At 51.5% G+C, this 22,566-nt stretch overlaps 1 protein-coding gene and 1 long non-coding RNA gene across 2 annotated transcripts in view; one reads left to right on the top strand and one right to left on the bottom strand.

Annotated features, from left to right (window-relative positions):
- Positions 1-22,566, top strand: part of LOC119460513 (intermembrane lipid transfer protein VPS13A) — a 1,139,096-nt gene that overhangs the window by 282,629 nt on the left and 833,901 nt on the right. Inside the window, exon 28 of the mRNA XM_037721434.2 lies at positions 22,488-22,526. Coding sequence (XP_037577362.2) covers positions 22,488-22,526 — 39 coding nt within the window. The remainder of the gene's footprint in view (positions 1-22,487; positions 22,527-22,566) is intronic.
- The window catches only part of LOC125947490 (uncharacterized), a 409,960-nt gene that overhangs the window by 206,257 nt on the left and 181,137 nt on the right, over positions 1-22,566 (bottom strand). The gene's annotated exons all lie outside the window — the stretch shown is intronic.

The following is a 22,566-nucleotide window of genomic DNA, read 5'->3' as shown; positions in this document are numbered from 1 at the left end:
AAATATTGTGCTATTGATGCTTATATACTTTTAACTTTTTCAGTGAAATGATTTTTCTCGAGCGCCATGGTTGGGACAGTTCGCGTGGAATGGTCTATGTACAAAATTTCTTTAGATATATTGGAAAACATTAGCCTTAGTGAACCACTGCGCTGCACTACGGAGCACGATGCCAAGGTCCACTCCAGGCCGTCTTTGTGCACAATACTCTACTCTCTGCACAGCCGTCGACCATTAATTTCCTTCGTTCAGTCCCTCCCGAATGACACTGACACCCTGCAGATAAAAACTGTGACCTTTAGAACACGGCGGATGTACTTAGATCAGTGTTTCTCAAGCATGTTCGCTCCAGGGAACCCTGGTAAGCTCCATGAAGCGCCAAGGAACCCCCTCCCTCCCCCCCTACGAATTAACCGAATTAAAAGGTCCATTTAACCGAATGTCGAATTATCGAGAGTATCAAGAAAACAATAAACTAGTGCTTAACTACGTCAACATGCTTTTATTTACTCAATGAATCAGCAAATCCTGTTTATATTTAGTACAAGACCAGTGCGGAAGCTGAAATTCTCGTCTCATGACTGATTATCGCTAGCAGCGGCAAAGGCCTCGCGCGCGTAATTCCCGTTCATTTTTTCGCCAGTCAGCTGCTCGCCAACAAATTGTCCGTCCATTGCGTTGTAGCCGGTGCTCTTATCTTCGACAGCTTTGCACTGAGTCAAAGCAAAACTATTGCTTGCGGCAACTGCTGCGGATGAAACCGTGGCCGCTATCGACACTATCATGGACGGCAACCTTGCGGTTCAGAAGGCAGGCTACCGACGCACACACCAAGTCAAAACGAAACTACCGTTCGCTAGAAGAAGTGCGGACGAAACTGCGGTCGCTATCAACGTTACCATGGTTGGCGACTACGCAATTGTGAAGGCACGCAGCTGACATGTGCACCGAGTGAAAACGAAACTACTGTTTGCCGCAACCGCTGCAGACGAAACTGCGGTGGTTATCGACACGATCATGGATGGCAACTACGCACTTATGTAGGCACGCGGCACGCCACCAACGAGGTGTTACGCGCGGCGATAAACGCAAAAGTAAAGTCTTTAAGGGCACAATTAGGTACGAAGCGCTCCGGCGTTGCTGTCAATCACGTGCCGCGCACGATTGCTGCTGAGGACCATGACGATGTGGACTGCCCCGCTTCGTTTCGGTTGGACGCTAGCGCTGTTCTTGCTCTTCTGCGGCGCGTATTTGGGATGCTCCGCGCATTTTTTTCTTCATTTTTTTTTTATTCCTCCAACATATACGTCAGTGCGCACGCAATCGGCACCTACGCTATCTACAAACGGGAGAAATGTGCATGTTGCTAAATTACGGCATGCGAGATTTAAGTGCAAAAGCTTAGGCGCGCTGCCCGTTTTCGGAGTTTGGGTGGCGAATTTATTGCGCAGTTCGTGCATTGCCGTTACGCGGTGTGATGTGCTTTTTGACACTCGGGCATGAGTAATGGAGGTTCTGTGGATCGAGCGCACCTCGTTTTCGCCGTTTTAGCCACTTGGTGAGCACGGGACCACGGAAAATTTATCAGTGGCTTGTGGAACCCCGAGCAGGGGCCTACGGAACCCACTTTGAGAACCCATGACTTAGATCATTGTGTGGCAGCGATGAAACAGTCCGAGAAGAAAGCAAAAATCACTGGCGGATGCCTGTTGAAGTTCTGGGGCGGTTTGATGCACTTTCGCCATCTGTACTAGAGCCCAAATGCATCGGAATCCATCGAAATTCGCCTTTTCTGTGGAGCAGTGGTGCATGGTGCGACACTACGAGCGTTCGTCAGCCCAACTACGAAGGTGCTTTAAAAATCCCTGCGCAGTGGAATAGAGAAACACAAATGCGAAACCGAGAAAATAGTTTCTCTTGAACCCATTAGGTCATGCTAGCTGTCCAGAAGTGCTCGGAGAGCACCAAAATTCGAATTTGTAACCGTCGGTAACATGCTATCGATGGGAATAGGTACGCGGTCACGAAAGTATTAAATGTGTCGCTTAATGATTAGAAGGACCTACACTAAAAACTCAGCACGTTTGTAAAATATCGTCAAAATCATTTCAGGGTCCCTTTCAGTACAATATGGTAGAAAATTTTCGATCTGTCATCGGGCACTGAAGACAATGAAAGGCACGGAATACAGAGATAAGACTACCCATGCAAACAAATGCCGTTGAACTTGCTTACGGCAAGGCTGGGTCGTGTATGATTGCCAGCTCCTGATAAACTTGCGAGGTGGTTGAAAAATTGCCGGCAAGCTGCATGATACTACACAAAGCAAAATTGTTTTTTTGAGAGGTAAGGGATGGAGTCGAGGTGCTGTGACATAGGTTGCCCTGGAAACGGGAATGCGGCCGGTGCATTGGCATGGCCTGTCGGCCTGACAACAGCCAGCGGCTGGTGCTAAAGGCATGCCTGGGTTTCGCCGGCTCTGCTTGGTATCATACGGTGACTCGATTGTTCGTATCATCTGCTGTAGCTCGAAAAGCCGTTCACAGCATTAGAAATTACAACATTGTAAGCTAATGGAAAATTCAAATAATGAAAAATTCGTATTCCATAGTTCGTATCAAGCGTGATCTAATCAAAGAAACTAATCTAATGATCTAATCTAATCTAAGCGTGATCTAATCAATGACCGGAGAGACCTCATCCTAAGGACCCGGCCAGAACAAAACCTGGCAATAATAAGCACCCGATCATCGCACGTCGCAGACGCCCTGCTGAATATCCAGGAACTGTCGATGAGCCAACGCACCTACCCGGTGTCTGCATATCTAGCCGCCCCTGATGATTCGTGCAAGGGTATCGTTCCGGGACTGGAACCAGGCACCCCCTCACATATGCTGGTAGAAGAGATGCAAGCATCTGGAATCCAGATACTACAGGCTCGGATGATGGGCCAGACGAATATTGCACTGGTCACCTTCGAGGGCCTACGTGTACCACGCTTCGTCCGATTTCTTGGGCAGAGCTCCGCTGCTACCCACACCGTCCCCGCCACCCAGTCTGCAAAACGTGCCTCAAATTGGGACACCGAGCCGACCACTGCCCCACACCAGACGTCACTATTTGCGAACAGTGCGGCATCGAGAATCCCATCCCATCACACCCATGCTCTCCCCGGTGCAAATCATGTGGAGGGGACCATCCTACAACTGAACCGAAGTGCCCACAATGCCAGCGACAACCCTTCAACAGAGCCTGGGTGAAAAAAGCCATCGAAGATGAACAGCGACAACTGAAGGCCTCCACCAATACGGATCCTCCATCAGCGACAACCCCTGCTTCTGGAACATCATTCAAGAAAGCTGGCCGGTCTCGATCGAAGACGCCATCCAGATGCCGCCCCAAGGCTCGGGTAAACTCCAAATCCCGTTCCCGATCCCGCTCCCAATCGTCCTCCGCCTGCAACCAGGTGAAGCGTCATACTACCCCGGCATCTCAGGCATCCCCGCAGCCCTACAAGAAGGCACTACTAGACAAGCCAGCAACTTCAGCAGCTACCCCGGACCGTCAGCAGGCCCGGGCCCCGGAGAACACCAATGCCAAGGCGGCACCTCGGGAGGTAAGTTGCCCTCGGGATCCCCCACAGCTCGCTCCCCCCCAACCTTCACCCCACAACACGTCTCCCTCTACTCCCCTACCGAACACCCACAGTGATCCTTTCCCCGAAATTGCGCGGCTACGCCGTGACATGGAAGCGCGCCACGCTCACATGCATGCGCAGCTGGAAGCTGCAATAGAGCGCACAAACGCCAGAATACAGGCAGCTATAGAGAGCGCGCAGCAGGAGTCTCTAGCGCTTCGCATAAGCGTCATACACGCATCAGAAGAGCGGACACACGCCCTATTCGCAGAGTTAGTCTCCCGTTTGGATTCTATAAGCGCACCCCTGCCGACTTCCAAATCCGCGCGTCCCCAGCCACCCTTTACAGGTGCAAGAAGATCGCACCCATACTCACGCCCGGCGGCTTCCTCTCTCGAGGATGATGGCGACCCTTAGCAAGCAGCAGCTCGTCGTCTGGCAGTGGAACTGCAGAGGATACCGTCGGAAAAGGGCATCCCTGCAACAGTACGCTGCTATGTCCACACACCCTCCTGATATTATCCTCCTACAGGAACCAAACTGCTCCCCTTCCCTATCCGGCTTCACCACTTTTACGGGTACCTCTCCACTCGTGGGAGCCCTAGTATCAAAACACTTAACGTGCAACTCCCACACTATAAACATCGATATCCCACACCAAATTCTTGAAATCATTACACAGGGCAAGAACAGTTGCAGTCTCTTCATGCTTAAAGTGTACAGTTCTCCCCGCTCACGCACACACTCTTTTCATCGCCTTCTAATAGAATTCGGACGCCTTGGGCGCACCCTTCTCGTGTGCGGTGACTTCAACGCTCCGCATATAGTTTGGGGGTACCGCAAATCTGAAGCCAAAGGAACTCGACTCTGGGATGACATATGTAACTTGAGATACACCTTACATACAGACCCAGGGCACCCAACACGTTTGGGTAACAGCGTCACACGTGACACGTGCCCAGACTTTACTTTTTCCAAAAATACAGGACCAGTGATTGCACATGGTCCTCTCGATGAACATCTAGGCAGCGACCATTATATCGTGGCCACTACCCTACCACTGCAGAGTGCACACTGTCCCGAGCGGAAAGTGCGCATCACGGATTGGACGCGGTTCAGGCAGCGCCGACAGAATCCTCCTGAAGGTCTAGGATACGAGCAATGGCTCGAGTCCCTTTCTTCTGACCTAGATGCGTGTACGCGCACACTGGTTACCACAACTGCGACCCCGGACATGGACCTGCACCTACTGCATCTGTGGGAGGCACATAGGGGGCTCACGCGGCGTTGGAAACGCCAACGCCTCAATCGCAAGCTTCGCTGGCGTATCGCCCAAATTTCGCAGGAGGCACAAGAATATGCTGAGACACTCATCCGAAACAACTGGCGAGGTTTTTGCGAGCGTCTTTCAGGCACCCTAGGCATCGCGAAAACATGGTCGATACTTCACGCACTCATAGATCCCTCCACTACAAGGACGCAAACATTTCATCGCCTACTCAGCTTAATACATGACGATCCGGCTGCTCTTATCAAAGAGCTAGAAAAACGATTCATCCCTACCGGCACACCTCCACAGTATCTGAATTACCCGCACGCAGAACAATCTAATGAGGAACTCGACGCGGACATTACAATCGATGAGGTTCGCGTGGTACTTCAAGATCTCAGTCGAAACACGGCCCCAGGCGCAGATCGTATCAGATTTTCCACCCTTCGTAACCTCAGTGATTCAGACCTCCATCATCTGACAAAGCTATTCAATGATCACTGGTCAGGGCACGTTCCCACAGGCATGGCGTCATGCTGACATTTCGCTAATACCCAAACCAGGAAAGCTCGTAGACATAGCAAATTTACGGCCAATATCCCTTACTTCATGCATCGGAAAGTTAATGAAGCACGTGCTTTTGCGGCGACTGCAACCTTTTCTCGAACGACAGTCATTCTTCTCCCACTCACAGTTCGGATTCCGGGCACATCTCTCCACACAGGACGTGCTTCTACAGCTCAAGGAAGAGGTTATCGGCCCCCCTTCCCATGCCCAGACGAGAGCCATCTTCGCCCTTGATCTAAAAGGAGCATTTGATAACGTGGCACACGATTTGATTCTTCGAAATCTTGCAGAATCACATTGCGGCAGCCGCATGTATAACTACATTCGCTCTTTTCTGCGGGACCGAACAGCCACCATTGGAATAGGACCACATCGGACAGATACGATTCGCCTCACAGGTCGCGGCACCCCACAGGGATCAGTTCTGTCCCCCACTCTATTAAACATCGCCCTCGCAAGACTACCTCAGCAGGTCGACCAGATCCCCGATGTTGCACATGCGATTTACGCAGATGACATCACGATTTGGACGACGTGAGGGTCAGATGGGACCATTCAGGATCGACTGCAGCAGGCCGTCGACATCGTCACCGCTTACGCACGACAGGGCAGCTTGTCCTGTGCCCCACAAAAGTCCGAGCTTGTTCTCATCCGCGCACGTAGCATTACCCCTCCACCCGAAATCACGGTGTATGTGGATGGCGTTCCTGTCCCCCAGGTAGACCGTGCTCGCATTCTTGGACTACACGTTCAGGCGAACGGGAAGGCGAACTACACTATATCTCTCTTGTCCCGGCAGACCGAACAGACTTTGGCCATGATTCGGCGGGTCTCCAACAGGCGCTCAGGTCTACGGGAACGGGACCTACTGCGCCTGGTGGAGGCCTGTGTGATCAGTCGCATTACTTGCCACCTTCCCTTCCACAGACTTATGCAGTCGGAGCAGATACGGGTCGACACAATGCTGCGAAAGGCGACCGAGCTTGCCCACGGCCTCCCACACTACACCGCCACGAAACGTCTGCTAGCCCTAGGGACGCATAACACTCTCGGTGAATTATTGGAAGCTCAGTGGGCCAGTCAAAGACAACGTCTTTTGCTCACACCCACTGGGCGGCACCTGCTCTCGAGATTGGGACATCCAGTTTTGCACAATTATGATGAAGACATCGCCATCACTATTCCGACTTGGGTCCGTACAGCCTTAAAAGTGCACCCACTGCCACGAAACATGCATCCTGAGCATGACGCGGGACGCCGGCGTGCCCGTGTACGGTACCTGGTGCGCATGCTCGGTGACATCCCTGAGACAAATACCCTATACACGGATGCTGCTCGGTGCCACAACGGGTATTCCGCGGTAATGCTGGATGGCGCTGAAACATTTATTACGGCCGCCTCCTTACGGAATTCTGCACCTGGACACGGAGAAGTCCTTGGAGTAGCGCTTGCTGTGCGACACGCTCTCAAGATTCCTGGGGAGGTGTATATCCTAACCGATTCCCAGCAGGCATGCCGCGCCTTTTTGACGGGACGCGGCTTCTCCAAGGCGGCTCTCCACATCCTACACCAGTCACCAAACACAGACACATCTGCCCCACAGCACATCCACTTGCTCTGGACTCCTGGCCATGCCTCACTGCCGGGTAATGACCGCGCACACGCGGTCGCTCGAGAAATTACCCTCCGAGCTGCCCGGCATGACGAGGATCGGAGTCCAGATCAGGAGGGCTCCCCACTCACATACAGAGACTTATTAGTATACTATACACGAGCTAGACACACCATGAGTCCGCCGCCGCTGTCGTTCTCGCGAGAGGAAGAGGTGGCACTCCGCCAACTCCAAACAAGCACATTTCCCAACCTCCTCTCCCTACATAAATTTTACCCTGACCGCTATGCAGACTCTTGCCCGGGCTGTAAAAGCTCCCCTACGGCGTTCCATGTCACCGTGGAGTGCACCGCAAAATTATTCCCTCCCCTGCCAGTCATCTTGCACCCCTTCAGCACCAAAGAGCTGTGGGAGTATGCCCTCCGCGACGGGCCTCCCGAGGTCCGCCGGGCCCTAGTTCAACGGGCCCGTGCTGTCGCTGAGATCATTCTAGGGACCCCGGACTAGGGGTCCCTCCCACACTCTTACTACCTTTTCTTTTTGCAATAAAATGTTTACTCTCTCTCTCTTAATCAAAGAAATAGTTGTTACTGATAGCTCATTGCATTTTTGTTACACAATGTTAGGAAACTCCAAAGCATATCCTGCACTATGTTTTCTTGCCCAAAATTTGCAAGCATTAAGCTTTGTGATAAATATTCAATATTCGGCTTTTTTTTTTCTTGATTTGATTTGATATTTGATTCGAAATCTACTATTAGATAATCACGCACCCCTATTAATTACAGTTAAGCTTCTGCAGAATAAACTGCAGATTTGAATTAAGGGCAGAAACTGGTGTTGTCCCTTTTGCAGGCTTGAATGAAAGATCTGCCTTCAAGCATACTACAGTATAGACAACTTATAACGTAACAGCTTATAGTGCAGGACGAGATATAGTGCGGTCTTTTCAGACTCCCGTTAATTTTCCCATAGCACTTCCTGTATACACGTATCGCTTACAGTGCAGTTGCGGCAAACGAAATACCGGTTACAGTGCAGCTGCCTGGGAGTACGGAAGTCAGCGGAGATGGCCAACGCTCCCCTCAAACGGGTGCCCCAAGGAGTGCTCGAGAAATGAAAGAGAGACGAAGTGGAGGAGAAGGGCATGTGGTGCGAACGAACAGCCAGTGAGGCTGAAATCAGAATCTTGAGTGCGTGTCGTGAAATATCACGGTGAGCATAGCGAGCGTGGGCCACGAAACTGCCAACGCCTGCCAACGCTCACTTCACGATAACGGCAGTAAACGAAACTTCAGGAAGCGGGCGGCGCCGGCATGGCACGGCGAAGGGTGCATGCGGAGACCATGGAATGTGAGGGAGGAGGGCGGCAGGGAAGCGGATTTCGCCTCGGTAACTCCGCCGCTTCGGTGGCTCCCCTCGCCCTCCCTCGTAGCTACCTCACTTTCGAATGTCACTTTCAGTGGCGTAGCCAAGGGGGGGGGTTGGGGGGGTTCAAACCCCCCCCCGAAATTTTTTGCCCCCCCCCCCCCCCCCACTAACCCACCCTTTGCTCTCGTCGCTTCGCGCTGACATATTTCAAGAAACCGGTGCTACTTTCACATTTTCATTCCTGGGCGCTTCCGTTTGGGTTGGTAATTTACAGGGAATCATGTCTGCATATGGAAAAAAAACTGTCACGGTGTTTGTCAAGGCCTTGACACTCTGTGAGGTTTTGGGCGCAAACAACAAATGCGCAACAAATGAAGCAACAAATGCGGCAGCCGCATTTTAGATGAAGGCGAAAATGCTCGAGGCCCGTTTACTTAGATTTAGGTGCACGTTAAAGTCCCCAGGTGGTCGAAATTTTCGGTATACATTTCCACCGCTTCCCTTCAGGTGCCAGTTAGGCTGCGTTCGCGTAGGAACTTGGTCTCGAAGCTGGCGGAAGCGGCAAAATCTTGCAAAAATCCGCCCGCCTAGGCGGCAAAACAGGCAGAAAAACAGGCGGCGAGCCAAATTGGTCTCGGACCGATCTTTTCGCCATGGCGAAGCGGAAACGTGGCGGAAAGTCGTTCTGCTCGACCGGAAGCTACACTAGCATGTAAACTTCCGGTCGTAACATTGAACATGGCACCAAAAGTGTAGGCTGCAATGCTGATCGACGCGATCAAGAACCACCCCTTGCTCTACGACAAGAGAAGTACTAAAACGTACTGTCAGCAATACTCGCGATAGTATTCAACTTCGCGCGACCGGAGGCGCGGCAACGAAGCCAACGGAGTCGCGTGACCCAACTTCTCGCGCTTTTGCAAAGCCAGGCGAACCCACCACCGCCGTTTCCGAGGTTTTCTTGTCTTCCGTTTATTCATTGTCCATTTCTAGAAGACAAGTAGGTAGAAGTATAAAAGCCATTTCTTCTTCCACTTCCATGACAGACAATAGTTAGGCAGATTCCTCGTTGGCGCTCCATAATTCTCCTCGCACGTGCACGGTATGTTGCAGAAGTCGCGGGGTGCTTTTCTCGTCGCGACGATAGATTGGGAGCGTAGGTCTCACGTAGGACGCGCAGGCTTCGGCGAGCCTCAACACAAAGGGCCAGCCCGGGTTTTAGCTTTGATGTTCCCGTTGCCACTTTCGTGTCCTGGAGGCGCCGAAAATAATACGAAATGATGAAATGTTATTACAACTTGTAAATAAAAGCTATTAAAGAAATATAATCACGCCTAGGCAGCAACCTGTGACACAGCGCTACCGCGCCCGTGTGAGGAGAATTACAGAGCGCCAACGAGGAATTTACCGAAGGTCGCAGATGACACGCGAAATTGCGCAAGATGATCACTTTTGATGACGGGTGGGTCAGTGAATGAACATACCGCTCCAAATAATGCGATAATGAGCGCCACCACGCCGACAAACGTACGCAGACTAGATGGATGTGGACGAAAGCGGCGGCCGCGGTGGTAGCAAAACAAATGTGAACTTGGACATGCGCGGAAAAGATTTTCCGGCCGCTTTGGCCTTTCCGGCCGCTTTGGCCTCTCCACCCGCGCGCTTGCCGCTTCCCAAGTGTGAACGTAGCCATAGTCTGCAGCGCAAAACGTCTCTCGTTTGCGATTGCGCCCCTACGGAAGGCTGGTAGTTACTGTTGTGTTGCTGAATCTCAAACCAGCAATTACGAAAGGCTGGTAGTTGCTGTTGTGTTGTGGAATCCCAAACCAGCAATGTACACACCAAAGGGTTGATGCCAGCAGTGAAATTCCACCGACTCGCAACAGAATGCACGAAACAGACAGCCGACAAGCATGGATTACATGTGCGCAGTACAGTGTAAGTAAACTCTTGTTGCAGGCGCTGACAGTTCTCGTCGGAGTTCACGCGTCCTGAGAAATTGATTATGTGCACTATGCACTGAACAAGACCGGAGTTCATTCCTGCATCACTAGTACACCAATCAGTCGAGATTCAGTGAGGTACAAGGCCGCTTCCTGTTTGCACCGGCCTAAGTGAAGCAGAAATGACTCGCACGCACTACTTAAAATGCGTACACATGCCATAACTATGCAGTGCGGTGAAATATTCTGTACAATTCTGAATCTGTTGACGTAAAGGCAAATGACGGCTGCACGCTCGCACACAGCGGAAGACACAGCGGCCCATGCACTTGCCGCAGGAAATGCAAGGCAACGAAAGCTTCGTAAAAAAAAAAAGCATTACTCGTTTTTGCGCGTGTTTCAGTTTTCTAGCGCAAAGACGCAGCGAACAAGCTATTGCTATGGGAGTAGGTATATAGCCTGCATGGTCACACGTGCATTTTCACGTGTATAGCCGTCCTTGACTTGTGAAACGCACTTCGCCCCAACGAGGACGACGCCATCTACGCTTAACGGAGATTAACAATTAATGATGTCTTCTCCGATCGGGCGGGTCGTCTCAATGATGCGTTTTCGAAGACTGGTCCATTCAGTGGCGCGATGAGAGACGGTTGCTCCAATCGCCCACTGTACCTGTCGTACTTACTGTATTTTACTGAGCTTACATTACTTTTTACTTAATTTCTTCACAAGCACACACTAGAGCACTGCACGGGCAGATTTTTTCAGCCCGGGCAGGGCCTGGGCCCGGCCCGGGCCCGTTATTACGTTGGGTGGCCCGCCCGAGCCCGATCAAAACTTTTATGGCGAGACCCCGGGCCCAGCCCGGGCCCGGAAATAATCTACGTTACCCGCCCGGCCCGGCCCGCCACCCCTTTACCTTAGGCCCGAGCCCGAGCCCGGCCCGAGCCCGGCCCGAGCCCGACTCTAAACCGGCCCGAGCCCGACTCTAAACCGGCCCGAACCCGGCCCGAGACCGAAAAATAATGTTTTTCAGAGTTGAGTCGCCCGAGAATAACTCACTGCACGTTACATGCACGTTACACGTTACACGTTACAGAAAGCCCGAGCCCGGCCCGGGCCCGGGTCAAAAAGCACACGCCGTGCCCGAGCTCAGCCCGAGCCCGTGAAAAAACAGTTCTACGCGGCCCGGCCCGGCCCACGGGCCCGGGCTTTCGGGTAAGCCCGAGCCCGTGCAGTGCTCTAGCACACACACACGTGAGGGGGGACGGGGGGTCCCATGTCTTTGATATACATACATAGAGGGTGCTTAAACTACCGATATTTATTATCGATCACGTCACGTAGAGGAAAGCAGACGCTTGCCCCCCCCCCCCGGTCGGGCCGATGAACCCCCTCCGAAAAAAATTTCTGGCTACGCCCCTGGTCACTTTGCACGCCCGCCGCCGTGCAGGCGCCGCCGCTCCAGCCAACCCGGTGCCAGCTCCCCGAAGTTTCGTTTTCTGCTGTTATCGGGAAGCGGGCATTTGCCGGCGTGGGGCAGTTTCGTTGGCCGGCATGGGACAGCGCCACTGCTTCCCTCTGCACCGTAGCCGCAGCGTGCAAGGTCAACACGTGACTAGAATGTAGAGGAAGCATAAAGGAGAAAGAAGGGTTCACTGCCATTTTCTACACGTGGCTATGGTAGCGCGGCTGAGAGGTCGGCATGTACGCGCATGTTCCGGTGCAACACAGAATCGGCGACCTTGCCATTTGAGAGAGGGTGAAATTTCCGCCGCGTTTTTTTTCTTTCTCTTTTTTTTTTTTTTGCTTTCACACGCGACATTGAGGGGTCTCTCCTAAGCTTTTACTCTATGGCGGTGCCGGAGCAATGCAGGTCGGAGGTGCCGCCGCGTGATTTGGTTCGAATTAACGAGATTCGACTGTAAATTGAATGCAAACGTTCTCGCCACATTCCTCGACTGTCGCTTACGTGTGGCGAGCAGGCTCGGTGCACATGTTTTGCATATGTGCAGGCCTTGAAAATTGTTGCTTTGGTTATAGTGCGGTGCCGCTTATAGTGCGGATATTCGCGACTCCAGCGACTTACGTTATAAGCAGTCTACACTGAAGTTCAGTGTTTGCTTCTGGTTGTAGTGTCGAATGTCATTATAATGTAGTCACGTCCAACACTAAAGTACCATCGTTATACCTGATATTTGTTTCAGAATAATAGAAAATACAGGAATACTCATGAATTAATCGAACTAATTAACATAAATTTGTTAAAATTGCTTCTAACACACTCGGCTGCTCTGCACTTCCCCAACTTTAATGTTAAGTGGAACTATTCTCGTATAAGGTGGACACTTCTTAAATTGGGCTTTTAATTATTTGTTCGTGGCTCATTGGTAAACTAAAAACTAAAAAAAAAAGACATTTGTTGTGAAAAACAAAGCTTACCATGTGCAGTGACCTTGGGAATCCTTAATTGTAGCATGAGTTGTTAGGATCTGGTTTACTGGAGGTTCACTGTTCGAATATGCTTGTAAGACTTGAATACAGCTATGGAATGTAATCACTTTTCATGCTGGTCTTTTTTTTTTTTTTTGGTCTACTGGTTTGTTACCAACAGCAAACTCAAAACATTCACTATGACCTGACAGCCTAAAATAAGCTAGCAGAACTGCACAATTAAGAAAAAAATTGGCTGTGGCTTAACTCAGTTATGCCTGGGTGCGTAGCAAGAGGTACGGTTAAGCCTTCACGTCCTCCAACTGCCTTGTATCAGCGGCTAGGCGCGGCGCTCTCCGAGCTGCATCACTCTGCCGTCCCTGTTCAATACGCCGAGCACGTTGTTCTTCTGTCCCCGCAGCTAGTTGCCTCCTCGTGGTTTCATTCCATCGTTGATCTGCGGCCCTGGCGCGAGATGCCGAACTAAACGACGAATCATCCTTATCTGAATGCACTCGCCTGGCCGCTTCGTACTTATGACGCTTCTCGAGGCGTGCGACTCGTTCTTCCTCCATCTCCTCGGCTCGCTGCCTCCTCTTGGATTTATGCTGACGACGAAGCCTGGCTTCTTTCAGACTCTCCGACGCACTTTCCAAATCTGCCAACGAATCCCACCGAACCGCCCCTTCTATACATACGATGCAACGCCGATGCAACACTGGCGGTTGCTAGGCAACGGCTCAGCTTGCGTTTTCACCGGCTCCTCCTCTGACGTCATGCCAGATGGCGCAGCGAGCGGCTCTGCCAGCTGCGGCGGTTGCTAGGCAACGGCTCAGCTCGCGGTGCGGCCACCGGCCACAGCAAAACGGCGAGAATATGGCCAATGTAGCTCTCGCTACAATAAAATAAATAACTCCTTCGTGCGCCATCAGCTGCCACTGCCATAGCTGTAGCAGACAACTTGTAAGCTCATGCAGAAGTGGGCCATTGGTTTGAAGAAACGTGTACATTTATTGCATTTCCCTATATATTTTGTGGGGTATCACATGTGCTCTTGGGACAAAGGAACGACAACACAGTAGTGCAAACAATCAAAAAGGCATTTATTGCACCTTTCATACACTAATACACGCTAGCTGAATTACTTACTACCCGTAGAACATTCACATGAGCGCGTTACAAATCAAGGAAGTCGGACTCACCGCGACCCAATAGCGAGCGAATATGTTCGCCCCATGCTGTGACACCATCGCCTAGTCGTTCACGTGTACGGCCACGCGAACGGCGGCGTGTTTTAACGATCCGTGTTCGTCCATAACGGTGTCCTGCTCTTAGCCTGGCGAGACGGTCCTGCGACGTGGGCCGGCGCATGTGCAATACATTCGTGCAAGTTGGTCGCCGATCCCAAGCCAAAGAGGAAGCGCCTTCGACCTTTTTATCCCAAGTCACCCTGCCATTCGGTGGCATTAGCATCGCAACACTCGTGCCATCTCTCGCAATGCGCCGCAGCCACCATGACCGCCGCCGGCGCTTAGCCATGCGGGGAAGCAGGATTACAGGAGACGCGTGAGAGTCGCGCATCCCCACATCCCCTCAACCTTAAATGACTACACATACTCCGGCTAAACATGTGACACAGTCTATCAACACACGCGTCGTGAACAAAAGTTATTACATGCGACAGTGGCCGCGCCGAGGAAACGTCCACATACATAACATCCACAACATGCGAGCCGACATTGTCTCTGCAGTTCACCGCTGGCGTCCGTTATTCACAGCACCGCCTCTGCAGATTCGATGGCACGACTCCAGCCCAGGACTCTGGAAACGGCGACGCAGAAGTCGGCACGAGCAAGCGTCGCTTGCGCCGACGCGCCCTGCCGGCGAGAGCCGCTGGTGACTACCGGCTCTTTTCCCAGCCGCCAAGGTTAGCGAGCACGGATGGTTCCGTTTTGCAGTCCTGCGTGGAAAAAATGAAAGGCTTCACCTCTTCAAACCGCGAATGGAGAGAGAGATGCCTCCCGCGCTTCGGTGCTGGCTCGGCTGGCAGTGTTGATGCTGTTTTACTCACCCTATCGCTCGTTTCACTCCTCGACCGTCGGTCTGTGTTGTCCCACTTTCCCTCTTGCACGTGAGGTGAAGCTGAAGAGAGCTCCAGTGGAGAAACTTTACCATTGAAGCTTGTGGGCTCTCAGACGGGCTCTTGGGACAAAGGAACGACAACACAGTGGTGCAAACAAGCAAAGGGGCATTTATTGCGCCTTTCATACACCAATGCACACTAGCCGAATTACAACCAATAGAGCATTCACATGGGCGAGCGACAAATCAAGGAAGTCTGACTCACCGCGACCCGATATGTTCGCCCCATGCTGTGACACCATTGCCTAGTCATTCACGTGTACGGTCACGCGAACGGTGGCGCGTTCGAACAATCCGTGTTCGTCCATACCTTAGCCTCGCGAGACGGGCCAGTGCACGTGTGTGATGACAGGTTACCTTGTTTATTATTTTTTTTCTTGACAGTTCTCTGAGGCGAAGCCTCCCAGAACCCAATCGAGGACAAAGCCGTTGGTTGGGAAACACACAAACTTTTAATAAAACGGGAACGAAAATGAACCCATAAAAACAAAGACTTAAAACGACGATCACGGCACAAAACGTTCGAGCAGCAAGTTCGGGCAGGAAGCAGGCGTGTGTGCATGTTATAGTCTTGACGCGAAGCAGCGGAGATGAGACGACGAGAGAAGTGGTGTTGGTCTCACCAAAGAAGGTCGTTGTATCGGACTGTCGTACAGGCTACCAGTGCGGGGCAGCTCTGGTGTGGAGTGAGAAGACAGGCGGCTCGGCAGCACGGGAAGACTGCGCTGGCGTTCTGGCTGGGCTGCTGGTCCTGGAGCTCGGGCCCGTAGCCCGACAGCTCTTGTTCTGCCCACGGGCGCAAACGCTCACCGGCCTCGGGCAGCAGCAGTTGACTATCGGGCAGAGTGACGATGCCCAGGAAGGCAGGTGGCTTGGCAGCACGGGTTGACGGCAGCGGCGTTCTGGCCTGGCAGCTGGTCGTGGAGCTCGGGCCCGTAGCCCGACAGCTCTCGTTCTGCCCACGGGCGTAGACGCTCACCGGCCTCGGGTAGCAGTTCCCTAACGGATGGAGTGGCGACGCCCAGGAATGGGTGGGCAAGAGGCCCCGGCCGGGTGAAGTCCTGGTGGCTCGGGTCCGGAACCCGACGGCCGTCTTCAACCCCCGATCCGGTGGCCGACCTTCTCTTGGTGCCGTTTCTGGAACTCTTCCCCCCTACTGCCAGCTCTGGCCGATTCGTCGATTTCTCATTGGCTGCTCGAGGCTCCGTGTTCCTTTGTGATTGGTTTGGCTTTCTTTTGTTGTTTTTCTTGTGCCGCGTGTTCACGTGCTGGCCGCTCTTCAGCGTCGTCGTTTTCCATCAGCATGGAATTCGCCTCGGCACGCGCACTACTTGTCATCTGCTCCTTGTCTCCAACCACTGCACCTTGTCGCACACCACAAATATCACCGTCGCGCACGACACATCAAAACGTGCGAAGCGTTCGTGCGTGTTGGTCGCCGATCCCAAGCCAAAAAGCGCCTTTGACCTTTTTGCGTCCGCCGAACCCCCCGCCGTCAGGTGGCGTTAGCAGCGCGACACTAGCGCCATCTCTCGTAATACGCTGCAACTGCGCCGCCGTAAAGCTACACGGCGAAGCCGGATTACGGGAGCCATGTGGGGAAAACAACATCAGGGGACGCGTGAGAGTCGCGCATCCCCACTTCCCCCCAACCTTAAATTACTACACATACTCTGGCGAAACATGTCACAAGGTCTATCAACGCGCGTCGCGAAGAAGAGTTAGTACATGCGACAGCGGCCGCGCCGAGGAAATGTCCACGCGTTATCCACAACATGCGAGCCGACATTGTCTCCGGGGTTCACCGCTGGTGTCCGTTGTTCACAGCACCACCTCTGCAGATTCGATGACACGATTCCAGCCCAGGACTCCGGAAACGGCAACGCAGAAGTCAGCACGAGCAAGCGTCGCTCGCACCGACGCGCCATGCCGGCGAGAGCCGCTGGTGACTGCCGGCTCTCTTCCCAGCCGCCGAGGGTAGCGAGCCGGACACAGGTGGCCGCCGAAATCGCTGCGCTGAACTAGCCACAGGCATCTGCATCGCCTGGGGTAGCTCGATTGTAGTCCGGGGCAGCAGCGCTGACGATGTGCAGGTGACAGCAAACCAGGGGTGACTCCGCTCACGCTGTGTACACTCAACGCACTCGACAAACACTAAAGTAGTGCAAGGGAGAGGAATTCTGCATACGCATCGCCCACGTGGTACGATGTCCAATTCGGCTAGCAAAATTTCGGGTGGCATTTCAGATGCTAAGTTCACGTGAACAAGGCTTACTTTCTTGAGTCGAACGAGTAATTTCAATTCATGCGAGGCGGACTAATGAGGGAAGCAATGTGCGACACCTCAACACCACGGTCCACCAGGTTGTGTCCCTCAACGTGTGACAGGCGGCTTTGTAAAGCCTTAGGCCTAATGCATCGCTACTTTGACAACAACCGGCATCCAAAAAAAAACATCACCCAAAATGGGCACAACAGGCTGCCGCGAGGAGACATTAGCTCTGTGAGGTGGACCTACCCCGCTCGGTGCAAACAGAATCCGAGTTGACGGCGCACACCGTCCCAGAGGGTGTCGGAGCGCCCGGTGCCAGGCCGCAATACCAGTCAGCCCGTAGCGGCACCCGTGGCCCGCGGCCACCCAGCTCCCTGAGCCGCAACTTCCGAAGTCAAACATATAGAAGAAGCTATTTACATAAGAAATTCGGGCCACCCACAAGGCTTCTGTACTCACTCGCTTCAGGCTTGCCACTGCTCCGCGGGCACTAGGCCTCTTTCTCCCAGGATGCAGACCACGTGGCTCTCATACCGACGAGTGTACTTCAACAAAACACTCGCAAAAAGGCTTAGCATGCTTAGCAAAAAAAAAAATCACTCCGGTCCAAGCACTCCGTACAGATGGTTAACCAGTGAAGCTGAAATGTGCGGCCCCGGTGTTTATTACTGAGTTAATCCCGATGGTTCATTAAAATATTTCTCAGTTATTGGTTACCTCTGTGTTTCTTAATGAGGTTACACTCACGTTCGGCTGCCATGGAGAGAACGACGTCACTTACAGTATGCCCGCAAGCCGCCGTTGTCGCTTGCGTTTGATGTCTCGAGTTTGCTCGGTGGCGTGGTTAGCAGCATTCGCCCGCCATTGCTGCTTGCGATTCTTCAAAATTAAATTGCTTCAAAATTAAATGTGTCCATTATGTAATACAATGAATGGCTTATACCCACTTAAGCAGTGTTGTACGGAATGGCGTTCCTGGAACTAGTTCCTTTTGGGAGGAATGAAGTAACGCCATCGTTCCATTAAGGGTCGGTGGAACTGTAACGGTAACTCGTTACGTTTATGAAGGAACAGCAGAGGGAATGGCGTTGCTTCTGTAAACGTTCCATGGTATTGAACAGACGCACGTACGTACACAGCACATCACACAGGGCGGATGGGCGACCACGTGAGGCGCTGAGAACTAAGGCTTGCCTGTCTTGTGACTGTGGGGCATTTTTTTTCGTGAAATTTCTGTTGCACGTTTTTATCGCTAGGCTTCAAGATTGTCACATGACGCTCCCTCCTGTAGTTTCTTTCCTCCATGCAGGCATGCCGGCCTACCGCAAAGGAACCATGATGCCACGATTGCAGTGCCACTCGAAAAACTTCGCGGCGGATGGAAAGTTTTGAGTCCTCACGGGCACCGAACTCTTCCATCCAAGGCACAGGATGAGTTGTCGCAGTACTTGCTGGTACTACGGTTAAACCTGCTTATAACGAACCTCCATATAACGAATTCCTGGATATAACGAAGTTTTTCGATTCCCCGCCGTTACTCCATAGAAGCACATGTATTTGAGACCTCTACGTAACGAAGTGGCAGCGGGAAACCCCCTCGATATAACGAATTTCCCCCTCCGACCACCTTGAGATTTCGCGCCAAATTTGGTCATTTTTGCGCGAGCAGCATCCGAAAGCACCTTCTCCGCCGCGACGGAATGCGAAGCGAGCGCACGTGCGCGTGCGTGCGTGTGCGAGGCGGCCCTGCATGGGAGCTCTATGGGAGCTGTGCCGGGACCGGTCGAAAACCACGTAACAGCCGGGAAAACGCAGCCCCCGGGAACGTAACAGCGAGGTTCTACTGTAACACTATACAACGCCATCGTGACGCTCGCTCTTCGTTTCCGATGCCTCGCGCTTGTGCGAAACGACACGCGTCCATGCATCCAGTACCTGGTGTGACATTCCAAGGATGAGTACTTCGACGAAAACGAAAAACGGGTGCGCGTTACAATTAGGGCGCGCTAGAATCGAGTAAATACGGTAAGCGTTTCTTTTTCGAATTTTCGTGCCGAACCTGCATGTAACGAAATCCTCCTTATAACGAAGTTTTTCGGGAATTTGTCAATTTCGTTATATCCAGGTTTAACTGTAGTTGATTACCCGCTGTTGTAGATGAAGAACTTCAAGGGATTGAACCAACTTTTCCTCAAGTACGTGGCAGTACCCTCAAGCGCTTCAGTGGAATGGCTCTTCAACATTGCCAACGAAGTGCTAACGAAAAAATCACCAGCCCTTCTCCGGTCGAGAAAATGGGGTTAAGCGAAGTTGTGGCAAAACGACGCTGTCGTAGGCGTTCCACTTCGTTTGCCCTAAACTCGGGGTCGGTGGCTTTTCGCTGACATTTTCCCTGTGCTTCGGAAGCCTTCATGCTAAAATCGGCGAGCACGTTCGCGGCGCCATTGATCAAACGCAGCCTGTTCCTCGGTGGAACGCACCACGCGCTCTACCGAGGAACGCCAGGCTGGGGCACGCTTGTACCCATTTGAACCAGTGGGTGCCCGGCGGTGGTGGGAATCGAACCCATAGCCTCCCGCAGCCGAGGCGGGCGCTCTACCACTAAGCCACGGCTGCGGTAGAGCCATCCCATCCGGACGCCGAAACTGATCTGAGGCGAGGCAAGCCCCATGGAGCGTGCGCCAAGCCACTTTCCTTTCCTTCCCCGTGACACACCAAACGAATCTGATTGGTCGAGTGCGTGACGTGATCCGGCACCGGCACAGCTTTCCCCGCACCTGCTCTACTCTGAGAGCGGAGCTCAAATGTGCGGCCCTGGTATGAGCCACACGTGATTTCTTTCTTTAGTTCTCTCTTTCTTCCTTTCTTTCTTTCTTTCTTTCTTTCCTTTTCCTTGCTTCCTTCTTTCCTTCCTTTCTTTTTATCTTTCTTTCTTTCTTTCTGTCCTTCCTTCCTTCCTTTACATTCTTGTTCCTAGCTCATACACGCATATCGAATGCGGGTATGCGCCACTGATGATGTTATTATCGTTAATCGTGACGTAGTTGATGAGCATGTGTTGATGTCATTGATGTCATGATCTATCAGTCATGTTATTCATACATTCGTACCTTCCATGCCAATTTTAGTATATACGAAGCGAACTAGACGCGAGTTTTCGACATGTTTTTGATAGAGTTTTAGCGTCACACTACTATCACCGCCAACACTTGTGAGGCAATACAGGCTTCGCTTGAAAAACGGGTTCGTCTATCAGGCACCAACATAGAGATGCAACTCGTGTCGAGTTCAAACAAGGGACTTAACCCTTTAACTGCCACTACCGAGATAACTCGTGTTGTTGCTTTTTAAACTCACTCCCTGCCATTCCCGAGACAACTCATGCAAAAAAAAAAAATTGCGTTCATGTCCCGCCATCTATGGAGAGGTCGCCTAAACACAGAACTTTGTCAATAAATTTTAGACAACAGATGGACGCGCACATGTTTACACCCGCATCGCTTCGTCTCGGCAAAGCACAGCAGCCATGGTGAGTCAGCGCACTACGTGTGTCCCCGCTTTGACGGACAAAGAAATTCAAGAACTGCTGATGAATATCTTTACATGTCCTGTGGAGTATCATGGTGCATTACTAGCTTGAAATTTCCACTGAACCAACATGAAAAAAAATACCCGGCAGGCGGTGAGGTGCAGTCAGAAAAAAAAAACGGAAGTGAAAGGCTTAACTAAGTTGCGATTATGTATTCTGGACATGTCTTTTTCCCACTCATACTGCTATATTGAATTAGCATTCATTAAATGCCTATGTATTGTTTCTTTCGATGTGGTTTCTTGTGCAACAAATTTAATTATATTGGTGCATGTGAGTAACTTTCTATTTGCACATCTGAAGCACAGTATCCTCACTGCGCATTTTAAGACCGAAGTGGACAGTGCCATATGTGTTGCACTTGTAATAGACGAGAACCAAAGTTGCAGTTAGACATCTCTGGAGAATGTCCGGTGCTCCCTGAAAAAATTCTTACAGGAGCGTTTATTTGGATTCTTTTTATTTACAGATAATCTGCTGCCGGCTATGTTCAAATTCGTATAGTATACGTAATTTGATATGAGTTTTAAATTGCTCGTTTTAATTCGCCTCGGGATTATTCGATACAAAAAACGAATCATAAAATGTTGCGTTAATGTAACGACACGTTCCAATGTTGGAAGTGTAACTGGAACACGTTCCTTTCGCATTAAAGGAATTTTTTAACGGGAACTTGTTTCATTATTGGGAAGGAATAAGGAACGAGCTTTCATACCTGTTTTAGAAGAATGTGTACAACACTGCCTTTAAGCAATGACTCATACCCCCTAAACGCGGCGTCCCCATTATGACGACAGAAGTCGGCAACGCAGCCAACTGTGGAAGAAGACGACGACAATTGTGGAAGCAATGGCACTAGCGTTTGCCCAGCACGAGCATGAACGCAACCTGAAGGGCGCCAACAAGCCAGCTGTGGAAGAAGATGACGATGCTCGAGCCAATGCTGATGATGATATTTTTCTGTGGAGAGGGGACTAGCAGATGCTTTTTCGTTTTGCCTCGCCATATAAAGTTTTGCTTAAAAGCATTGAAGCCAACGTGATGTACAAGGCGTCTTGGGAGGATATGAAGCTTTACTCTGATACGAATGTGAGGTTGTGCAGTGAATGAAACTAGGAGTTTTCATGCAAAACGGGAGTGGAATGTTGCTGTCTATTCAAGTGGTTCAAGAGTGAAGAATGCTCACTACACAAAAGTACCGTATTTTCTGGTCTATAAGTCGCATCGGCATATAAGGGGCACCTGTTCGTTTGGTTAGCGATTTAAAAAAATTACCATAACATTTCACTTCGTCAACGCAGGTCACGCGCAAGCGTATGGGTACCATTGCGATAGCAGTGATATGGACAATACAGGCGCATTTCTGGCGTCTGGGTCACTGCGATGTTCCATCTATCGCAATGAATTCTGATTAATGTCCAAGCGCGACAACTTCGTCCCCACGCACCGTTTGCTGTATGTGCAAGTGAAAGCTTGCAATGGTGAGTCGAATCACGCACAAGGGAGGAAAGCGGGAAGGCAGCGTGGGAGGGAGAGGGGGTGGCTTGTACTCACAAGAAAAATGTTGTTCGCAATGTCATCAATGCAGTGTTGTCATTGTATGTGTGTCCCGTACGTAGAGTTGGGCCCATTGTGCTCTTCTTTGTTGCAGGTTCTGTCCATTGAAGATGAGAAACTTTTTGACTTGAAGGTAAGTATGCACTGCAGTGTTTGTCTTTGAGCTTAGTGTG

The sequence above is a fragment of the Dermacentor silvarum genome, chromosome 8 (assembly GCF_013339745.2).
Source record: "Dermacentor silvarum isolate Dsil-2018 chromosome 8, BIME_Dsil_1.4, whole genome shotgun sequence".
NCBI classification, from domain to species: Eukaryota; Metazoa; Arthropoda; class Arachnida; order Ixodida; family Ixodidae; genus Dermacentor; species Dermacentor silvarum.
Note: the sequence above shows the minus strand (reverse complement) of the source record. Positions and strands in the feature narration are given on the sequence as shown.